General features: G+C 40.1%; 1 protein-coding gene across 1 annotated transcript; it reads left to right on the plus strand.

Moving 5' to 3' along the window:
• The first annotated feature begins 1782 nt into the window (after positions 1-1782).
• Positions 1783-17712, plus strand: EIF4E3 (eukaryotic translation initiation factor 4E family member 3). The gene is made up of 7 exons (XM_041425933.1): positions 1783-1856; positions 9989-10061; positions 11965-12059; positions 14063-14123; positions 15377-15443; positions 16427-16582; positions 17150-17712. Exons 1-7 carry the CDS (start codon positions 1783-1785, stop codon positions 17179-17181), a joined length of 558 nt encoding a protein of 185 aa, XP_041281867.1. The 3' UTR covers positions 17182-17712.
• Positions 17713-19774: the final 2062 nt, after the last annotated feature.

The raw sequence follows: 19774 nt of genomic DNA on the forward strand, positions 1-19774 counted from the left end.
ATAACAGAATGATTTGTTTTCAGCATGAGCTGTAATGTTTTAACTGATGAGCAGCTCCCTCTTAATGGAATCTGGAGGTTTTCACTGAAGCGTGTGGTTCCATCAGAGGCAGGTGCTGGATTCAAAGTTAGTTTTTGTAATACATTCTGGTGGGGTTGGCCTGATTTCCAGAGTGATGTTGCTGCATATCCAAAATTTATACTGTGTTGGCAACCTCAGCAGAGGACACCAAAAATGTGTTAGGCGTGGGGAGTGACACTGGCAGTCATGGAGGCAAGATGTGGCCCTTTTGGGTCATAAAAATTAGCACTCTCCTCCTCCCCTCCTGTCTTCTCCAGCTCTTCTAAGAAAATCTGTGCCTAGATATGGACATTTATTGTAGGGCTTTTTTCAGGATGAACATTTTTGGTGGGCTCATCATTAAAATAGGGAAAAAATACTCAGAGTGGGCATACCAATGAATTTTTAGATTCCAAGCTCTCCCAAATGGTCATTATCTTGCCTTCTATTTAAAGAGGAATAAATTAAATTGCAAGAGATGGTGCAACTGGTTTTGCAGATCTTATTTAATTTGGACTTAATTTACATTTTCCATCTGTACAACATAATCATTAACTTTTTGTGTTTCTTCATTGTCACTGTGAAGACTGCTTTTTATGGGTAAACTCTGCCCTTTCTTACTGTTAGGTTTTTATTTCTTTAAAGGAGTGTCTTTATTGATTTTTCTTTTAGGATGAAGTATATATAAAATTATTCATCCTACTAAATGTGCCTGCAAAGAAATCTATGTGATTCATGGTCTTTGATCCTGTTATCATTTATGTGGGTGTTTAACTTTACTACTGTGCACAGTCCCAAAGGGGAGAATCTTAATTTTAAAAGTACTAGTCTAAAAATAAGGTGAGGGGTATTGCACATGTCCATGTTTGATTGTGAGGAACATCTCCCTGTAAAACCAATGGGCTGTAGAGAAGATGAGAAAGCAGAAAAATTATTATCCTCCAAGTCTGGAAAGGTTCATTGTTGCACTGTCTCCATCCATGGTCAGTCTGACAGTAGCCATCCCTTCCTTGTGTGAATGGAGAAAATGTTTTATCTTAAAACTTGGGGTTTTAGAGAGATTTAGTGTTTTGGTCAGCATTGCAAAGCCAAACTGAGCACAAGGGTTATTTTGAGCAGTAAGGCAGCCCCAGAGACATGCCAGCTCTGTGGTGTGACCTGTGGATGTGCAGAGAAGGGGCTGCCAGCAGCGTGTGTGAACGTGCAAGGGTTTTGTGTCCTAAAAGTGGGAGTTCTAGAGAGATTTAGTGTTTTGGTCAGCATTGCCAAGCCAAACTGAGCACGAAGGTTATTTTGCTCAAAAAGGCAGCCCCAGAGACACGTGCCAGGTGTGCAATGCGACTGTGTGTGTGCAGAGAAGGGGCTGCCAGCAGCACTGTGGTGCCGGGGGTGGCACCCGGTACCCCGTGTGCCCCTCGTGGCCGTGGGTCGTTGTAAAGGTCTCAGGAAGAAGATCAGCGATTCCCTTCAGCTGTGCCCCGCAGGAGAGGCAGTAACGGGATGGAGCGAGCGCCTGTGCCCCTTCGGGGAGCCACCCATGCTCTCCAATGGTCCCTCGGCCACGTCCATCTCTGGCATCACCCTGCCCCTTTCCTCTGTGTCCTTCCCATCGCACTTTGTCCCCGTCTCTCTGTCCCTCCCCTGCCTCTCGTCCAAGCCCGAGTCCCGCTCGCCCCCTCCTCGCAGCGTCCCTTGTCCCCTCCCCGCGCCCCGCCCGGGGAGATGGCGCTCAGCCCCCCCGAGCGGGACGCGCCGGGGCTGCCGCTGCACTCGCCATGGACCTTCTGGCTGGACAAGTGAGTGGAGCTGGGGGGCGGTGGGAGCTGGGGAAACCCCCCAAATCCGTCTGGGAAGGGGTGCGCATCTCTGGGATTATCGGTTCGCTCGTGCAAAGATTGGATGCGGGAAGTTAACGCTGGGCTGCGAATGGGGAACGTCCCGGTGCCTGTCTCCATCGAGGCGGCCGGGAGCGGTTCCGCGTAGTGAAACTGGTTTGGAAACGCTTTCGGTTCTGTAGTTCAGCGGACACAGGTTGGTCCAGGCACTGTCGGTGCAGGTTTGAGCTCTAAATTTAGAGATGACGCTCGGCAGCCCCGGGAATAGAAGGGTAAAGGTTGTGCTTTGCTGCTGTGGTTTGTGCCCGGCTGCCCCAGATGGACCCGGTCCCAGCGTCCGTGACATGCCGAATCTTACAACTCTTTAATGTCAGGTTTGATCAGTTCTTAAAATCCGAAGTGATAGGTTTTGAAGGATTAGCTAAATTTATTAATTACCTGCAGGTTGTTATTACACTTCGTTTGCTTGAAGTTTCAGCCGCTAATGCCGCGTAGAGAGGCTGCCAAGGGAGCTCACCCCTGTGGTGCACACAGCGAGGAATAGGGAAGAAGTGCCAAAGTGAAAACTGAAAGTTTCTTACCAGCATTTGGTGTTGTTTTCCTAGCATGTATTTTCTAGCATCTTGTTATTTAATCTACAGCTTCCTTTTCTCAATTTTTTTCGTGTATTCTCCTTTCTCCCCACTCCAGAAGGCAAGTTTATCTGCCACTGAATATACTGCCCCATGCTATTGGTAAAATTCTGCTCTTCAGTTATTTTTCTGGTAACTTTCCAACTTATGACAGAGAAAGAACAAGGAACTGTTGAAAACTCAGGTCCAGCAAATAAAATCTAATAAATAAACCCACCAATTATTTCTGATTATTCCTTTTGCAGTTGTGACGCAGTTATGGTCGGGTTTGGGATCTCAGTTGAATTTTTGCTTCTTTGTTTTTAAAAAGCATCATTTGAACTGGTGTTTAATCAAGTCACTAACCAGGTCTGTTTGTTTACATAAGCCATGTGGAGATAAGCATGACTATTTTTTATAATCAATGTCAGCAGTTAAAATACATTTTGGTTTCCTGAGTCCTCTCATTTCTTTTTCTTAAGTCTTACTTCCACAGTGCTTTAGACGCTTAAAATTCAGTTATTCTACAGAAATTTTTTTTATTTTTCAGATCACATGTAAATGCATTTAATTAGTACTGTTGTTTCTTAACTTATAAATCCAAGAGTGTATATATAAGAAAAAAAAAAAAAGGGGGGACCATAAATATACAAAACTGTATTTTGTTTACCAGTAACAGGGATAGAATAGATAGATACCATTTTTTGGTACATCCACAGAGATTTGATGGAGGCTTAGGCTTGTATCAGTTGGACTTTCTGTAGAATATAACTGTGGGCACTTTTAAACCAACTTCAGTAGTACCTACTGTGGAGCAGTGTTGTTTCCTCAGGAGATGGTATTGATTTCTGACTGCTGCTACATTTTACCCTGTACTTGCAGAGAAAAGAAGGAAGAAGTGACGCTTAAGGATAAATAGATGTTGAGATGGATACATAGTTATCTCTTTCTATTAAATTACTGTGAGAGAGATCCATGACATACAATTTTAAGATCTCTAAAACATATCTTTTCATTAAATCATGCTGTTAAAATAAATATCCATCAGCTAAATGGTATTTTCTGTAGCGAGTAGGGATGTGCTACCCTTGGGGTTCATGGCCTTGCTTTTATCATGGCAGCACTGGATCCATCTCCTGCTTTAGAAGTAAATGTCTTTATTTTATCTACATCAGCACTTGTTTCTGTGAATGCATTGGCACAGGCTGAACATTTGGAGGCTGGCATCCTGTGGCCAGGTCCTGGTTCATTGCCATCATCCCACACGTGTCACAGGGAATCTGCATTTCCTGTTAGTGCTAAGCCTTTCTTGGTATCCGTGTCTGAAATAGCAACAATCTGATAGTGCTCTCTGCTATCTTGCCCCATAAAAGTCCTAGGAAAATGAGCATGATGAAATTGGGGGAATATTATTCACCAGTTTGACAAAAAAAGATCCTATCTGTGATCTTGAAATGCTTGCAGGTTAGCAGTTCCAAAGAAGATGCAGAGAAGCTGGCAGGTGTTTTCCTCTTAAGACAAATGAGATGTCGTTTTTAACATGTTCCAAGGTCAAGTGCTAGAAGTTTGGAAAACATGAGTTTAGATTTGCTGCTTATTTTGTCCATTGTACAGATTTCCAAGTTCATACCCACATGTCTCATTGGTAGGATTCTTGCCTGCAGTGATGTTAGGGAGCAGGAGGAATTTCAGCAAGGCTTGCAGGGGCTTTTGGTGCCACCTTGGGAAGCTGATTCATGCTGGTGGCTCTTTACAGCTGTGCTTATTTCAGGAAGACTGGTTCTGCTTGTAGTAGCTTCTGGCTCTGAAAGGAAAGGTTGCCTTCTTAGGTTTTCTACATTATATAGTCTTTCAGTTATTTTTTATAATGAAGTGTCAATATGCATCACTGAATATAACAAAATATGAGCATTGCCAATCTAGTCACTGTATTGTGTAGCACACAACACTGGAATTTCACAAAAGGAAAAATCAAGTGACATGATCGTCACAGACTGGGCTGTCCTGGATAACAAGCCACCTTATGCACTTGAAACCACCCCTTAATGGGATTTGGAGCTGTGGATCTGGGTGTGATATTTGTGTAAATATAAAGCTGTGAAGATGGTTACACTTTTTGATGTACATGTGGACATGATGCAAATATCCTGCTTAAAAAACTTTGCAAATCCCAAGTGTCACTTAGCCTGGGTATCACATAGTGTGGTTTAACCCCACACAAAACCCAAAACTCCACACAGGTGCTCACTCACTCTCCCACCAGTGGTATTGGGGAGAGAATTAGAAGGGTAAAAGCTGGAAAAGCTGTGGGCTGAGATAATGACAGTTTAATAGGGAAAGCAAAACAAGGAATTAATTCACTGCTTCCCATGGGCAGGCAGGTGTTCAGCCACCTCAGGAGAGCAGGGTTCCATCCCACATGACTGGGGAAGACAAACACCATCACTCCAAACATCCCTCCTTCCTCCTCCTTCCCCCACTTTACATACTGAGCACGATGTCAGATGGTCTGGAATATCCCTTGGGTCAGCTGGGGTCAGCTGTCCTGGCTGTGTCTCCTCCCAGTTTCCCATCACTTTGCAGGATCATGGCTTGCTTGCCCTGTTTTCTTGCCAGACTTCGAACAATGCCCTTTAGATAATCTTAATTCTCTTGCAAGAATAGTTTAACTCTTCAGTATCTTTGTGAGGGGAAGCATGTGCATATAAACACTGTCAAATAAGCAGTGTTATTTGTCTGCTCCAGGAAAGACAAAATATTCCTACATAAAGTATTGTCCTTGTGTGCTGATTATTCTCTCTGTATGTTGTAGATGAATTCTATATAAAGCTGAGTAGATACATTTTGATAACTGAACCATTTTAATAATGTGTTAATCTTCCTAACTGAACACATCAGATATTTGAAACTAAACTTAATAATTTCCCTTCTTCCCTATAGCAAAATTTATTTATCTAGGATCATCTATTTCATCTATTACAGCTTATGAGTAGGTGGCTTACAATGAAAAATGATGGTGAATATTATAAGAATGTTCAATCCAGTAAGTGCATTTTGACAGGCTTTGATGGCTTGAAATCAGTCTTTGTATTCAGAATGGATTACCAGATTTATTTAGTTGCCACAGCATGTTTTTGACTTTATGTTTTGTAAGTAAATATTTTGCTTATTTATACCAAAAGCAGTTGTGGCTAAGCACTTACAGGGGTATTTTCAAAACTGCTTGGCAGCTTTTAAAGCTTCCACTAAAACTGTGATGAGATTCCCACTGGGAAACAAAGGCCAGTGTGAGCACATATGAAACAACTTCTATACTTAATTCTTTGCAGAAAAACAGAAAAGCTACAGTTCAGCATCAGAAATTAACATAAGCACAACCACCTGGAGGTTTATTCATGGATAAAACAATGGAATTTATCTTTGTATCCTTTGTTCTTTATTTGTGCTGGAATAATGAAGGAATAGCAAAGAAAGCTGGCATTAGGATTCATTTTGTGGAGATTATTCCTCTTTCCACGTTCCTCTGTGATTCACCACGAGGTGCTGTACAGTAGGTCTGGCCTGATTAGTCAACTCAATTAGTCCAGATAATGCACTAAATTTTCTCCTATAAAGGTTCTGACGATGCAGTGGCATCACAGGGCATGAAACAGGCAGACCAGGAGAACCACAGAAATATTTTGTGTGCAGACTCTCCATGGGAAACCCAGATACACAATTGCAGGTGAAGTGGTGACAGAACAACTATTTCCACCCCCAGAGGATCTGTCAGTGCCAGGCTGGTGCCATGATCCAGCTCCTTCCTGTTCCTGTGCTCATGGGGATTAGCAGGGCCTGTTGAGTTCTTGGAAATGAGTTGTTCACCATGGCAATAACTGACAGGTCAGCAGGGCATATTTGGATTAATTGTATTTCTGATGGCAGTATTATCTGGATGGGAAGAATCCAATAATGGCTTCATTTTGAGGGTCAATATTTGCAGAGTCTTGTTTTGTAGTACCACGTGGACTGAGGTTTTTAGTGAAGTACACAACCGTCTCACTACTCCTACTTTAAAGTGCAAGTTTTTGCTGGAGAGTTACAGAAATAGGAATTTCTACAGATTCTTTCTCTTGAAAATCATCTGTCTTTTCTGCTAACTTCATTTAAACGGAACTGAAAATGCGTACTCAACTAAAAAGAAAATAAATCCCAATTTCATGGGTTTCAAGGCACAAAACTTCTGAGTGGTCATCTACGTGGATCTGCTGAGTTTCTGGGTGAAACAGAAACACTACAGTTCAGATGTGTCAGCAGTCTGGCATTTTGCAGGAAATTCAAGGCTTTTTTCTTCTGTCTATCTGATTAAAATACTGTCCCTGCCTTATACTGATATTAAACCAAATTTGTGCAGGTGTAAATTCTGGAGCAAATGATCCTGAACTTTTAAATTGATGCATCAGCATTTTTTTCAATTACGGTACTTTAGTAGGATTTTGGTTTTGCTTGATTGTTTGTTTTTCATATAAAAACATTTGGGTGTTCATGCTCATATCCATAAGTGACTTACACTTTCCAGAGCTGAATGAAAGGCTGAAATAACACTGTAGTCTGGTGGGTCTGGAGCAGGGTACTAGGAATAAATGGTCACTCACCATAACTTTTAAAATAGGTAATTTTCTGGTTGGTTGGTGCTTTCTGCCAGCTGATCACAGTTTCTCTGGAAAACTTGCAACTATCAAAGTGAACCATTTTATAACCTTGGAGTGGTATATTCTGTCTACATGTCCTAGCTGCTCTTTTAAATGGCATTAAATTTTCTAAATGGCCACCATGATGATCTAGGTAACCTTTGAAGGCTATGGCTAGAGAATACATTTTAATCTTTTATTTGAGTAGGCCTTACTATTGAAGCAACTCAGTGGCAGTATCAGCACGAGGATATCAAGTGATGATAGTAACTGTTGTACAGCATATGTAATGCCAGATGCCTTGGTGACTGCTAAGCCACCAGTGGCAGAAATAGTCCAGAAGAGAAGTAATTTCTTGGGCAGTGGGGTGAGACAAAAAGAGGCAAAATTGTGAATTTCTCTTTTTGCTCTTTAATGTTGAGTGTAAAGTGTACATAAAATCGCCAAAACACACACACGAAAAAAACCCAGGCCTCCAAACCTTACTATGATAATTCCTTTTATCATGTTGATGACAGAATTTTTTTGTTGCTGGTTTTAAGTTATCAGTTTTTTCATGGGAGCTGTCATAGTTCATGAGCCACAGGACTACCAGCTGTGCCATGGTGATTTCTTGTTGATTTTTTTGTTTGTTTCCTGCCAGTTCCACCACGGTAATGTGCTCTTAGTTCGGATAATTAACAGTCAAATAGGAAAACAGATATGGGTTTGCCTGTTTTATACTGAAAAACTTGGGAGGTATTTTTTTGCTGGTTTTGTATGTATTTTTAAAGCAGCTTATTTTAATAGGAGCCTTGAAAAAACCTTAGAGCTATTATTAGAGTTTTGAAGATGTGATGCTCTTTCAGTAGTTTTGCATATTAAATTTCTTCCTTTACATGAATATCTAGGGTTTGCCCAGAGCTTCAATTATCTGTGTAACAACTGAGAGTAACTTCAGTGTTTCCCTGGACGTATTTCATGCTGATCAGATGTATCAGGGAGGGATGCTGAGATCTGGTTTGCTTTTATCCTTTCTTCAGCTGGTACCCGAGCAACAGCTGCGTTTTCTTCTGTTTCCTTAAACCTGCACTCTTGCTTCTGTTTCCAGATTTAGTAATTTTACACATTTTTGTTTCCTCTTCTGAGACACAATGGGAGGTTGCTTTTGTCTTTGATCTTCATTTTTCTTTAGAAATCCTACTTCAGCTTCTGAAGGGAAAGAAAAATGTTTCTAGTTCTAAGAAATTGAATGTGCCTTAGCAATTTTGACCTCATTCCCCCAAAATTGTGCCTGTGGGATTGTGTGCTGGGAATTATAAGGTGGGTGTTAGGATGTTAGTGCAGTGACAGGAACACAGGGATTTCTGGGGGTGTGGGATGCACCATCCCATGTCCCACACACTTGAAGAGTCATGGAAAAGATTATAAATAGAACCATTTAGGTTGGAAAAGACCTTTCAGATGATGGGATGCAGCTGCTGCTGTGTGTGCCTAAAGAATCACAGAATATCCTGAGTTGGAGGGGACCCATGAGGATCATTGAATCCAGCTCCTGGCCCTGCACAGGACCATCCCCAAGGGGCACACCCTGTGCTTGAGAACATTGTCCAAGTGCTCTGCAGCTCTGACAGCGACCATGGGACTGTGACCATTCCCTGGGGAGCCTGTTCGGTACCCCACCATCCTCTGGGGGAAGAACCTTTTTCTGATTTCCAGCCTAAACCTCCCCTGGCCCTGCTCCAGCCATTCCCTTGGGTCCTGTCAGTGGTCACCGCAGAGATCAGTGCCTGCCCCTCTGCTTCCCCTCCTGAGGAACTTGTAGATTGCAACAAAATCTCCCCTCAGTCTCCTCCAGGATGAAGTGACCTCAACCACTCCTCTTACGGCTTCCCCTGAAGGCCTTTGAGGGGGAGAGGCAGCTCCAGGTGGGAGCTGGTGATGGCCAGCATTGAGGGTGAGCTACAGAAGCTGAACCACGCCTGGTGTATCGGGTGTGTGGCAGTGAGACCAGCCCAAGGATGTCTCACTGGATGCCCAAGGATGTCTTGGCTTTACACGGCGTGCTGATGGTAAGTGTGGCTTGAAGACATCGGTGCCGGTGGTGGAAGAACTGCCTGGAGTCAAGGAGGTTCCCTGGGTGCGTTGGGTGCCACAGCCAGACCTGTGGGACTTGTGCTTCTCCTCAGCCCGTGTGCGTGTCCCACCCTTCAGCGGTAGCGAGGAGCTCGTGGCGGCTGTGACCGCTGGTGAGGGCGGCGCGGGGCTGAGGGAAGGCGCGGCCGCCCCGCCGTGCCCGCGCCCCGCCGTGCCCGCGCCCCGCCGTGCCCGCGCCCCGCCGTGCCCGCCGGCTGTGCGCCTGCGCCACCTAGCGGCCCGCTGTGAGGGCCCGGCAGCGCCCGGTGTGCGGATGCGCTTCCTTTTCGAAGTGTGAAGCACAGGCAGCGCCTTAAAATGCTAAAAACTGCGGCTGGGGTGTATTAAATGCAATTGAAAATAATTCCGGGGTACGATAATGCGGTCCCCTTCTGATAGCCTGTGAACAGCAGAGCTTTGATGGTGTGTGGTAGCTCTGAGAGCAGCATTGCTCTGCTGGCTAAAACTCCTGATACTTCTGTTTAGTTTTACGAATTACTTGGCAAATATTAATTTATTCGTAAGTATTAAAGAACTCTAACTCCTGCCTTTAAGTGATTTGTGATAATTTGGAGTGGAATTCCCCTTTGACATGTGAACATTTCAACTTGACACTCATGCGATTCACATTCCCTATCTGCCTTCTCCCCCTCCTTGATAAATAAATATTTTAATTAATCAGTGCTTTGTCTTCAAGGTCACTTCCTGGTACAACAGCGGCTGAATGTGCATTAAATTTGAAGAAGATATATACAGTACAAACAGTGCAGGTAAGGCTCCTGGCTCTGCTACAGGAGCTGCCCCATGTTATTAATGTGAGAAATTAATGTAACTTCACACCTCAAGTTTCGTTTTTCCTCCTAGGACGAGTCACACCTGTGGCTTTGCTTACCTGAGGTGTGAAACGTGAGTGGTTCTGGTGTTGTGTGTTTGTATTGCTGAGTCAGTGTTTGAATTTCATTTGGCTTTCTGGATGGGGAAAGGAGGAGGCATATTGGATTGGGCACGTGGATTCTTAAACCTTCCTGAGTTTCCACTAGTTCATTGAATATTTGATATACTTTAAATATCTTTCCAGCCTTTTCTCCTTTTTCTAATACAGAAATTAATTGCCAAAGACTAAAAATTACAGCGTGTGGATTTTTTTTGGTGGGCTTTCTCTCCTTGAGTATGTATCTAAAAAAAGTTTCTAGCAAACTGAATTAAAGGACCCTTAAACTGTGTAATACTGGCAGCAGTGAGAAATTCTGCATATCTGTGTCATCTGCCATTGCCCAGCAGTGGGTGTCTCTTGCAAATAAAATTGTATTTCTGCTTTAATACCACAGTTAGCATGAAGTGTGTAGCAAAGTGGCATTTGTCTCACCTTAGTGCTAAGGTGACTAGTTCACTAAATCTCTGAAATTTTAGGGTGATGCCATACCCTTCTCTTTGAGAAGCACACCTGTAGCAATCTACTGAAGTTTTAAATAAGGCTTTCTCATGAAGGTCTGCGCAACTTCCTACATTGCATGAGGTTTCCAAACACAAAACCTTCCAAACCACATCCCTAGTTCAGGACGAAAAGAGCTTTCAAATGTTTACACAGCCATGTACCAGTGTACTCTCTGCTCCTTCTGCAAGTAGCTTTAGGGTTTGGGCTCACAGCCATTTAAGAGTAAGATCATAGTCAAAATGGGTATTTCATACCAAGTTTTCATATTTTTAGTAGTCTTCAATTTCTTCTTGTGCCTGGGTAGAGCTAATGGCTGTTAGGCAGAGTTGCCAAGGGCCACAAAATTTTATCACATAATGTTGCAATCCTTGTTTCTAAAGTTGTACTAGTGATTAAGTATTAGATATTGCTTAATGTGTTAGATAATACTTACATATTATGTCTAGATAATACTTAATGAGCTGCACTAATGATTAATATTGCATCACCATGTGTTGATGCAACTTAAGTCTTTAAAAATCCTTTTATTCCCAACGGTTGGATAAAGAGAGAAGAGATTGGGATCTTTTCAATCATCCCTCCCTGTTGCTCACCACTGCTTTTGGGTGCCTTTTTACCCACCCCAAACCTCCCTGACCAGCAGAAACATTGGGAAGTAATCCAATGGTTCCTGGTAACTTGAATCTTTGAATTTCTCCTCCACTCCTGTATTAATATGTGCATTTCAGGTTCTTTGCATCTGGTTGAAACCTTTCACTCAGACAAACTAGTTGGTTGCTGGTTAGACATTTAGTTCACCAGCATTATGGTTTGTGGTGTTTTTGTAACTCAGGATAATCATAATGACACTTAGGCTAGTCTTAAGTGAAGCAAGGTGGATATTTGATATAAATGCATCTTTTGAATATACTAAGGAAGTTTTCTGTGCTGGTTTGTTCTGACATAGTCAGCGTAACTCTGGTTTTGATGATTTTTTTCCCTCTGGATTCAAAAGGATAATCCGCATTTGGACTGCTTCCGTTTTTTTCCACCTTCACATATGCAGGATTGGCAACTAAAAACAATAAAAGTAGAAATTATTCTGTAAGAAGTTCCTTTCAGAGCATTTTATTATAACTTAGAAGGTGCCCGTTCTCCAGGAGTAGGATGTGTAATTGGTTCAGAGGAAATTAGCAAGGAAATAAATCTGCATGAAACACTCTCTTGTGTTAATGCAACTAATATCTTTCCTTTTCAAGGATTTCTGGAGTGTCTACAACAACATTCCTCCTGTGACAAACTTGCCTCTGAGATGCAGCTACCATTTAATGCGGGGAGAAAGGCGCCCGCTTTGGTACGTGTGCTGTCATCAGACATTTCTGGGAATAGGCACTGGAATAACTTGAAGGAGTCAAAGGTGTGGGGCAGGAGGGTCTTGTTTCTGTTGGCTGCAAACACCTGAACTCAAGAGACCAATGAAAGAAATACCCTGAGGTCCTTGTTCAGTTTAAAAGTGACTTGTGCCAAAGAGTCTTTATTAAAAACTGTAATTTCATTGTCCACCTCTGGACGTAATTGTACAAAAATAGATTATGAAATAGAAGCTGAGGAATTGGAATATGACTCTGAATTTCAATTTAGGAATACACAGAATAAGTTATTTCTATTTGAATTTTTTTTAGCTTGCACATTCTTTGTTTCCACTGAAGCTGGTGAAATAATGATGCAAACAACTGATGGTCCTTCACTCCCTTTTCACCTGTGCAAAGGTACAGGTGAAGTCCATGCTTATAAATGTCCTTGCACCTTGGATCAAAAGTAATTTAAGACATTATGAGGTGATTCATTGCAGCAAATTCCTACTTGATTGTAGGATAGTAATGGAATAAAATATAAATAATTGATGTTTTCCTTTCAGAAATCAAACTTTGCACCCCTTCTTCCTGTTTCAGTTCTGTCTCAGAGAATCTCAGCACTTTCTGAAGAGTGTTGATCTTTTTAGCATTATTTACATAGATTATGATTTCATTAGGGTTCTTTAACTTAATCATAGTTGTCTAACTTTGTGGTGACTTACTACATGAGATATCTGTCCTAATCTACTGGAAATGCAAATTTTCTAAAGTGAAATACATCTGAAAGTCTATGTTACTTTTCTGAAAATACTGTGAGTTGTCAGGATAGTTAAAGTGGGTATGAAAAAACATTGATATCTGTGTAAATAAACTGGACCATTGTGTCCAGGCCTTCATACCTTTGTAAGGATGAACGAGAGCATTTAGGGATTTGATTTTTTGAGGCTTTTAAAAGCCTTTATTTGTTAAGTGACTACTAAAGGTGTAAAATACAAAGATAATTTCTGAAAATTAAACACTTTTTTAAGCCTGTCAAAGTAATTTTGCATTTTAGGAAAGGGATTGCAAGAGATTGATCTCATCATCAGTGATTTACTAACTTTTCAATAATTACTGCCAAGAAGCTTTTCTCAGATTACCATTACAGTATCCTGGCCAATTTCAGCATTTTGTATTTTTTTCTTTTATAAAGAAAGAGAAATCCTGAAGTAAGAATTGAGGATGCAGATTTTTGAAGATGTCCTCCCAAAGTTTTCCCCCTTTTTTTCCCAGCATCTCTCAGGATTGGTGGGAGACCATTGATCCTGAGGAATCTCTATAGGTATCACATTGGGTATAGATATTCCAAAGAGGAATTTTTAAGTTATTCCTTTAATTTGGCCTTTACAGAGTTTTAACAGGAAACTAGAAGCCCTAATTTAAAGTCTTAGGAAAAGAATTGTGACAGAATAAACTTTGGAAGCTCACAGGTTAGTACACTGTGCCTTTGTCATTACAAGGCAGTTTAATGGTTACATCTGCCCTGACCCGCAGCAGCTCCAGTCTTTTTTTTAATAAAGGCAATTAATTTCTAGCTGTCACAGAACTGAAATGAAGTGTGCTCATGTTCTTTTATTAAACTGAATAAACGGAAGAGTAAAAAGCTGCTTCTGTGAAAATCTGCCAGAGGTTTTCCAAAATTAAAGGTTACCATAGTAAAATGTAAAATTGTTTTGTGGCTTGTTCCCATGCAGTGAGCAGCCACTTCAAAGATGGTCTGTAGTCAGGGAAAATACAAGTGTTTTCCAACACACAAAACTTAGAAAAAGGATTAGGTGTTGAGAGATACACTTCATATGAACAATGAAAGGATTATCTCTGATGTCAGAAGTCAGAGTCATGCTGCCTGGAGTTAGTAATTGCATTTTAGATGGGATTTTTCTGGGAAAATTAAACCACAAACATAGGGTTATCTAGATGTGGATTTGAATGTGTATTTTCACTGATCTATTTCCCATAACAGGGAAGAAGAAAGCAATGCCAAAGGAGGTATATGGAAAATGAAGGTCCCTAAAGAAAGCACGGTATGTTACAGTGACTCTTTACTCAGACCTTGTTTAGTAAGGGAGTTTCTGTAAACTCTGTTTGATAAAGCTGTTGTAAAGGTTTTTACTTCTTACATCACCCAACACAACAACCAAACACTACTTTAACTTCCATAACCTTTTAAAGTCAAAGAGCAGAAGTTTACTTTCCAATAATTACATTATCTCTTGCTTTAGATAACATTTGGCAATGTATTATAAAAAACAATGAAAGCTGCAGTGTTTCAGTTTGGAAACATGGTAATTTATATTCACCTTTGTTCACAAAACTGTTTGCTTATGGGCATACAAAGAAAAATAGAAAGATCTTTTCCTCATAATCTATGCTAAATTATATATTTTTTTCATTTCAAAGTGTGAAAGATGAAGTATATTCAGGCATATTCTTGAGCTCTAATGAAATAACTGTTTCTCTTAGCCTCTCTAATCCAATGCATGTGAGTAACTTCTGTGAACTGCCACAGAAAGGAGATTTGACCTCTTCACACATGGTGTTTATGTGTGTAAGTGTGCTCTGGATCAGGCCTTTAAACAGAAGAAGTGAAGTGTCAGAAAAATGTGACAGCCTTGCAAAAGGCATTAAATGCTGAAAGATGGTACTCAAAATTTCAGCCGAAAGTTAATTGATTTTTGCCTGTGGGCTTTTTCCTTGTATGCGAGTTGCCGCTTTCCTCCCCCGCAGTCCCAAGTGGTCACAAAAGAATGAAATTGAAATTGTCTTTTTCCTCCTATAATCCAAGGTGTGAAGATTGTCAGAAGTGACAAGTGGTTTGGAGAGCCTGAATTACTGGGCAGTGAATTTAGGGACCCCAGAGGCCTTGTTTTTCAGAGGCTGAATGACAGCCCCTTTTTGACATGAAGATACTTTTGATCTCTCAAACTATGCACCACATGGCCTCAGTCACTTCTGAAATGTTTGCTTGAAGGTGAACTTCAGCCAGCTTTCAGTGCTTTGTAAATAGCATAAATAACACCTTTATGCCTGTTTCTCTCTTTTTTCTTTTTTTTTTCCTTCATTCTTCACCAAACGTGGGCACAGCATCTCCTTGGCTAAGATGAAACATCTTGTACAGACCCAACATTTAATTATATAACACAGCATGCACTTACAAGAAATACTCCTTTTTGTCTAGACAGCCTCAGAAAGAGAAGACACTCAAAACTTAGCTAGAAAACCTAACTTTCAATTTAAGAAATAATAATGTGAATGTAATATTTTTCTGCCTCCTTAGGCTGCAGTTTGGAAAGAGCTGCTGCTAGCAACTATTGGAGAGCAGTTTACAGATTGTTGTGCAGCAGGTAATGATTGAGACATTTCTCCATCATTCTTTTCACCATATTTGCTTCTCTTCTAAGCATGAATATCTGATAAAAGTGGCTGTTACAGTGACAGTGAATATCCTGTTAGGAGTTGTCTTTCACTGGCTATCATTCCATGAAAAAGAATGGCCTTTCTCAAGTTTACTGAGCAGTTTAGAAACAACCTTTGAAATGGTCTCTCACACCATTTATACACTGATATGGGTTGTCTTGGTGTCACTTTCAGCAAATATATGATATTCTGCTGTCCACAGAGGTGATTCTTGCCCTTGGCCTTGTGCTTCTGACACCACCTTTGTGTATTGTTGGTGACCCTTTCCTTGGGATGCACAGAGCAGCTGTGCTTCCCAGCTCCCAGCTGTGGCATGGCCTTTGACCTCTCCACAAAGCTGCATCCTGAGAACTTCACACCAGAAAGGGCTTCTTCAGTGTAGCACTGAGTTACCAGCACTGGCAGCAGCAGCAGCCTGACTGGGGCTTAATTAATTTTGTTTTCTTTTTTTCCTGTTGCTGCCTTGACAATATGTAAAGGAAAAAGAGAGCAAAGTCTGGAAAAGCTCGTGTCTGATCTCCACCAGGTACTTTTCCTGGCATTTTAGTTGTTTCACCCTCATCTTCCCATTTCTGCTTGTAGACATCACTGTAGGTGAATTGTCTTTAGTAGTTCATATTGCTGACCTTACAGGAGGGAGTCTTGTGATTCCATTCTAATCAAGTCTAGGAGTGCTAATAGCAAAGATGAATAATCCTATGGCACTTCATAAAAATCACCATGAGGTAATATTTCCAATAACTACTTTGTCTGGTTTGAACATTGGTATTTTCCTCACTGGAGATTGCTCTTTTTTTCACGTCTTTATTTTTTTTCCAGCTTTTGGGCACTGTTTCATAATACCTAAGTAGCAAATTAGACATGTCTCACTTTTAAAGTATTCCTTGATGATTCTTCCCCTTCTATGCAGATGATGAAGTAATAGGGGTTAGTGTCAGTGTTCGTGACCGTCAAGATGTTGTGCAAGTCTGGAACATGAATTCCTCTTCAGCAAGTGAAGCAAAAGTTTTAGAAAAGATTCACCAACTTCTCCCACACACATCTTTTAAAGCGGTCTTTTATAAATGTAAGTATTTTGTACAGTTCATTTGTACCTTCATTAGAAAAACAAGATGCTGGTAGGGTATTTCTATGGAAATATCCTGCCTGATTCATCATTAATCACTTAGGAATGTAGCATCTGACATTGCATTAAAATTATGTCCCTTCAGTGTAGAAGTTAGTTAAATACTTTTTGATAAGTAGTTTGATAAGAAGTTTGTTAAATATCTTTTGATATTTAAAATATCAAAAGATATTTTAAATTTCATTGTACAATCTGTTTTATTTCATGTTTAGTGTGCCTGATTCACAAAATAAATTTTAAAATATCTTAACTCTCAGGACTACATACTGTCCAATTTAAGTATTAATTTAGAAGACCCATTTACAATCAGGATTTTAAGGGCTCTCTTATTTTAGGCTCCCTATAAATGTATTATCAAACAGTTTATTCTGAAAGATCCCTCGTTAGCACATTTGTTCTCTCTTGACTGATTTATACATTTTTGTCTTCTCTTTTTTTAATCTTTTCAACTCCTTGACAGAGTTTACATGTTCTTCTATTCCTTTTTTTTCCTCCTGTCTTCCCTAGCCCACAGAGAGCATCATGCTTTTGAAGGCTGATGTACAAAGCATTGAGCCAAGATCATTTGTTGTTATTTGGTGTTTTGAGCTGGTCTGGACAAGGAGGAGGATGGTGGAAGCCCTGCAGAAGTGCTACACGGGGTTGGCCCTTTTGAGTTTCTGACATTTCACACTGGCCTATTGCTACTGAAAATGAAAAAACCCTGAACAGTTGCCTTGACCACTAAATACATGATTCATTGCTTCATGTTGAGATGGTGTTTTTAGTTCTTAGTTGTTTCTCTAAAAAATATTTTGGCCACTTTTTTGTCAACCTCATTATATTTGTTCCCATTTCTTAAAGATAGTTGACTTCTTCTGTGCTGTACTTAATGAAAAGCAAACATGCAGAGATGCTGTGCTGCTTTTCCAAGATGTGCTGTACATAGAGGAACCCTGGCTTGGGGAAATGTGTTTTCAATTTTCATTTTGAAACATTCCTATCATGTTAAAGTTTACTCACTGGTTTGTCCCAAGAGAGAAAGAAATTGCACTGCATTTATTCTAATGTTCAGTTTAATCTGGTCCTACACTGACAACAGCACATATTGTAAATGTAAATAGAAAAAGGTACCTTAAATGAACAATTGAAGAGAACAGGTTTTTTTTTTTTTGGGACTAACCCTGTGTAGGATGATGTTAATGTCTTTTAATTGTATTGTTTTCAGAAGAGCCCTTGTTCAGGTTAGAATCAGAAATTTCTCTGTAGGACACCCTGCAAACTCAACACCTCTTATTTAAGGGTGATAGGATATTTGTGGTTTTATATTGTATGCTCTTTTATGGTATCTTTCTGTACATCAATGAAAAAGTGTCATGAATAATTTCTAATGAATTGTACAAAATGGATCTATTCCTCCCACTTCCTTAAGTATGTCAGGCCCATGTCTGCACCCACTGGGTCAGTGTCAGAATTGCTGCTGGCTTCAGTGCAGAGGAAGAGATCCCATTGTCTGCAGTTTCAAGCCCTCAAAACTTCCTAAGTGTCCTTTATAAAATAAACAAAAAATACAGAAAAGAAATTTGTGTTGCAGCTTAAATAGGGATATAAACAGTGTTAACCTTTGAATGTTTGTCTCTATTAACTATTTGAGGTGTTTTAATATGCTACCAAAGATTGATGTGGTTCCTTTTACAAGAAGGTGCAAGGTAGAGATGAATATACCCTTTGCTGAGCACTTCTTCATCCTTTAGAGGTTTTTGTCTGGTAGCTCTTTAAGTTGCACTGATTTCCACATCTTTAGTATATTAAGAGGCAGCCATAAAAATCAAATAAGTTTAAAAATAAGTATCACACATTTGAGATTTTTTTTTACAACTTTATCTTGTACTTACAACTTGAACTTGTTTTTATGGATTAAAACTGTGTAGTTAATGAGCATTATTAATTAAACACATTTTCTAAAATCCAAGCGTCTTGCTTCTATAATTGCTTTCTAGGATGAAATGTTACTGGTCCTGCTTTTTCAAACCTGTGTATTTTACATTAGAACTTACTCTCTTAAAAGCTTTTTTGTTCTTAGATTAATTTTTTTTCAGTGAAGAGGTGTGAAGTGGATGCTTGCATGGATGTACCTGGACAGCCTCCAGGCCTGTGTGTTGGAGGGGAAAAGTGACTTCAGAGAAGTGAGGGTTAGAACACAGTGAGGAGAAATGTTTTCAACTGCTTCATGAGCAAGATTTCTCACTTGAAATATTTTCCTATCTTTGGAGGAAATGTAAGTGGAATACTAATGGAGAATTAATCATGCACCTCTCACTCTGCTTCCTTTTACTTTTGGAAACAAGCCACAGCCTCTTATTTCTTCCCAGGTTTGTTTTCAGGATGGATGTTGATTCCGGTAGAGCTGGAGCTGCTGGCAGAAGGGGCTGATCTGGTGATGTCACTGGAACTTTCCAGTTTAAGGTATTACTTTATTCATCCAACTTCAGGCAAATATTTTTATGTTGCTGCCTTGTGTGTCTCTTTAATAAAGACCTCTCTGCTTGAACATTGGGTAAAGATTTAGAGACATTCTGGCTGTGGGGTAGGGTAGCTACAGATCCATATTTAAAATTAATAAGGTCCTGACTAAATTTAATAGGTCCTGATTATCAAGGTCCATATTTAAAATTCTAAATTTTTCATTCTTCTAAGTTCCTAGTCTATAAAATCAGGGATTCTATTTTTTTCCCATATGCCTTAATTCTGATAGTAGTTGTTAGTATTACTTAGAATAAAGGTTGATGGATATCTTCTCAACTAAAATTCAGTGTCTCTTATGCCACAATCCAGGATTGGGCTTGGATCAAACTGGGCAGTGCAAGTTCACAGGAACATGACAAATTGCATATTGGAATTTTGCAACCATTGATTTTAAGACTTAGTAGAACTTTTGAAATGTCCTTTCATCCCGACATCTGTAGGGATGTATTTATACCAAATCATGTTGAACAGTTAATTTTTATACTCTTTTAAATATTAATTATTTTCACCTGGAGATTTGCTTTATTGAACTTGATTAAATGAGCCCCCTAGTACTTCAAAATCTTTTAAATTGTTTAAATGGATATCAGAGAAGTGCCTACACTTCCTATCAAAATTAATTTCTGC

Source organism: Onychostruthus taczanowskii, unplaced genomic scaffold (genome assembly GCF_017590055.1).
Source record: "Onychostruthus taczanowskii isolate IOZ18803 unplaced genomic scaffold, ASM1759005v1 scaffold9, whole genome shotgun sequence".
Taxonomy (NCBI): domain Eukaryota; kingdom Metazoa; phylum Chordata; class Aves; order Passeriformes; family Passeridae; genus Onychostruthus; species Onychostruthus taczanowskii.